Source organism: Brassica oleracea, chromosome C7 (genome assembly GCF_000695525.1).
Source record: "Brassica oleracea var. oleracea cultivar TO1000 chromosome C7, BOL, whole genome shotgun sequence".
Taxonomy (NCBI): domain Eukaryota; kingdom Viridiplantae; phylum Streptophyta; class Magnoliopsida; order Brassicales; family Brassicaceae; genus Brassica; species Brassica oleracea.
In genome coordinates this window covers 42,415,946-42,418,659 of record NC_027754.1, presented here as the reverse complement: position 1 = coordinate 42,418,659, position 2,714 = coordinate 42,415,946, and the positions used below count along the sequence as shown (strand labels likewise).

Genomic DNA, 2,714 nt, shown 5'->3' with positions numbered 1-2,714 from the left:
GGAGTTTGTTTGATTCAATTTGTTTGATAAGTTTAGCGTTTCTTCGACAATTTTCTCGAAAAATATAAAAAGTCTTAATTATATTGAAATCGTAATCCATATTTATGTCAAAAGATAAATTTATTCCCCATGACAATGCCACACCAAAAAAAAATATTTAATAACCTAGATCAGATAAAAGTAAAGTTCTTTGCATTTGAAGAAACGAGCAGGTTCAAAACACGTAAAATGATTGTAACAATTTGAGGGAGTGTTCGTATCAGAATCATTCTTGGTAGTTGTTGGGTATATTATCTCTGGTTTAGATGTTGGGAAAAAAGCCAAAAAGTTCGTTAATCAACAAAACTATATTTCGCTAGAGGGAGGGGTCGAACCTCCGACCTTGTGGTTAACAGCCACACGCTCTAACCAACTGAGCTACTCCAGCAGATGCCATAAGAATCAAATTAATATATTAGATTCTATCCTTTTGGCAACAATCGATTTTCTTCTTTTTTGAATGAAATAACTTTAGAAATTTTCTTCTTTGTTCATTCTACTAAATATGGAACATAATCCAGATCCGAACAACACTTTTCTTAATATTTGTACATCTATTCGACACTGGACTAATCATACGAACTCCCATGTAAGGAAAAGTTCCCCATCTCTCTGTTTGACATTTGACTTTATTCTCAGGAAATATAAAAAAGCTAAAATATTTAATTTTTAGTAAGTCAACCCTATAGAATCTTGAAACTCCACTTACGTCGGCAATGATCCCATGCAGCGATCTTCATCTGAACCTGCTCAAAATCCGATACCCTACAAGGTATCGTAATCCGACCCGGTTGGTCAAACCCGTAAACCCGCTCCGCCTGTTCCAGCAACTCTCCGAATAGAGGATGGTTAAAGTAAAACACCGGAACCACCACGCGCCGTGTATCATCACCTGACTCTCCTACGTGAACCACTAAATGACCTTTGGGAATACCCAGCGACTTCGGGTCGTTACCCAACCGGGTCTGAACCGTTTTCTTTCCTCCGCATAGTCTACTGGCTCCACGACGTAGACACCGTGCTAAAGAGCAGATTCTTGAAACCGGGTTGAGAATTCCGGTTAGGCATTGGCGTTTCCCGGTTTGGATTCTTCTACTTCGGATTATCCATTTAAAGATCTTGAAACCTTGGAGCCTCTTCATGGTTGAGAAAACTGAGACCCAAAAAACAAAAATGAAACCTTTTGGAGAAATTATTACTAGAACTGCGATTTCAGAAATGGGTTTGAAACTTTGGTTTGCTATATGTCTCTCTCACTCTCTGTATTGTGTTACAGTTCAAGATGAAGAAGAAGACCGAGTATAAGGTTGTGGGAATAGAGCCTCTTTATATAGCCTCTGGGGTGTGACCGTTGTACTGTAATTTCTGCGTGCTCGCATGTGTACACGTGTTACATATTAATTTGATGTATAGTTTTCCAAATTTAACATGTCACTAATACCAAATACTGATATTATTTTGATTTTTTTCTAGTAAAATTATAGAATATTTTAGGCCATTGTCATTTTTTGAAAGCTTCATTGTAACGAATGTCATATAAGTAACATTAGATTTAAGAACAAACTCTTAGCGCAAGAATATTTGTCAAATGGTTGAATAAAAAATTACATGCTATCACGATTGTATCGTACTGTGAAAACAAAAACAAAAACATTACGTATTGAGAGGCTATGAACCGTTCCTAGAGACCGGTGCTGGTTAGTACTCAAGTAGCATAACAAATTAGGTTACGCTTATGTTTTTGGCGACCAGAACTTTTTGTATGGTGTCTATCACTGCTGAAAAGTCATACCGTTAACTTATTGAAGGTCAGTCTTAGAAAATGTACAAAGGCTTTTCAAAGTCAAATCTAAACTATTGAACGGTAATATGCAATTTAGGCGCTGACCAAGAAGTTTCTGTATTATTTTGTCGCAAGTTCGTTGTATGATAAAGTCTAGAATGTTTATACAAACATCAGCATGGTGGCAGTGATTTATACAAACATCAGCATGGTGGCAGTGATGCAATCATCAGCATGGTGACATCAGAGAGGTCAAGTTTTTCTTCGTATTTCTCCCATATATTTGGAATATCAAACTAATTCGTATTTCTCCCATTAGAAATATCAAAGTATATTTTTGAATTCGAAAGTAAATAACCTGTCTTATAGGTTCACTTGTTCTTTAACACCATGATACAACACTAGTTGGTCAAATTTTTTATGCTGGCTTACGCAAGTGAGTGAAAACTATGCCGTTGTAAATTGCATCTAGAGGACCCGTTTGAGTTTATTGTTGATATATTCTTTTTCTTTTGGGCAATTCTTTCAAATAACCCATTTTAAATTTTTATCACAAAATAGTTCTAAAAAAAAATAGCTAAAATAACTCTTTTTTATTTTGAAAATTTTAATATTATTTTAAAAAAATTTGAAACCCTATCCCAAAACTCATCCCGTAACTCTAAACCATAAGTTTAGATTAGTTAACCTTAGGATAAAAATGAATTTTACCTTTTAATAAAACTTATTTTAGTCATTTTATTCATTAAGAGCTATTTTTGTGAAAATAAACTAAAAATGACTATCATATGAAATTTTTCTTTTTTTTTTGTATCACAAACTCATTTATTTTATCATCTAAATGTTCAATATGTCGTTTAGTGTACACGCACATATGGGTGTGTTTATCAGT

General features: G+C 34.4%; 1 protein-coding gene and 1 non-coding gene across 2 annotated transcripts; both read right to left on the bottom strand.

The window, feature by feature from the left end:
• Positions 1-353: 353 nt before the first annotated feature.
• TRNAN-GUU lies at positions 354-427 on the bottom strand. Its single transcript has one exon. It is a non-coding gene; the product is annotated as a tRNA-Asn (tRNA).
• A 295-nt stretch (positions 428-722) lies between these two features.
• Positions 723-1,321, bottom strand: LOC106305493 (auxin-responsive protein SAUR32-like). The gene has a single exon (XM_013741859.1). The coding sequence runs from the start codon at positions 1,179-1,181 to the stop codon at positions 723-725; it is 459 nt and encodes a 152-aa protein (XP_013597313.1). The 5' UTR covers positions 1,182-1,321.
• Between the last annotated feature and the right edge of the window lie 1,393 nt (positions 1,322-2,714).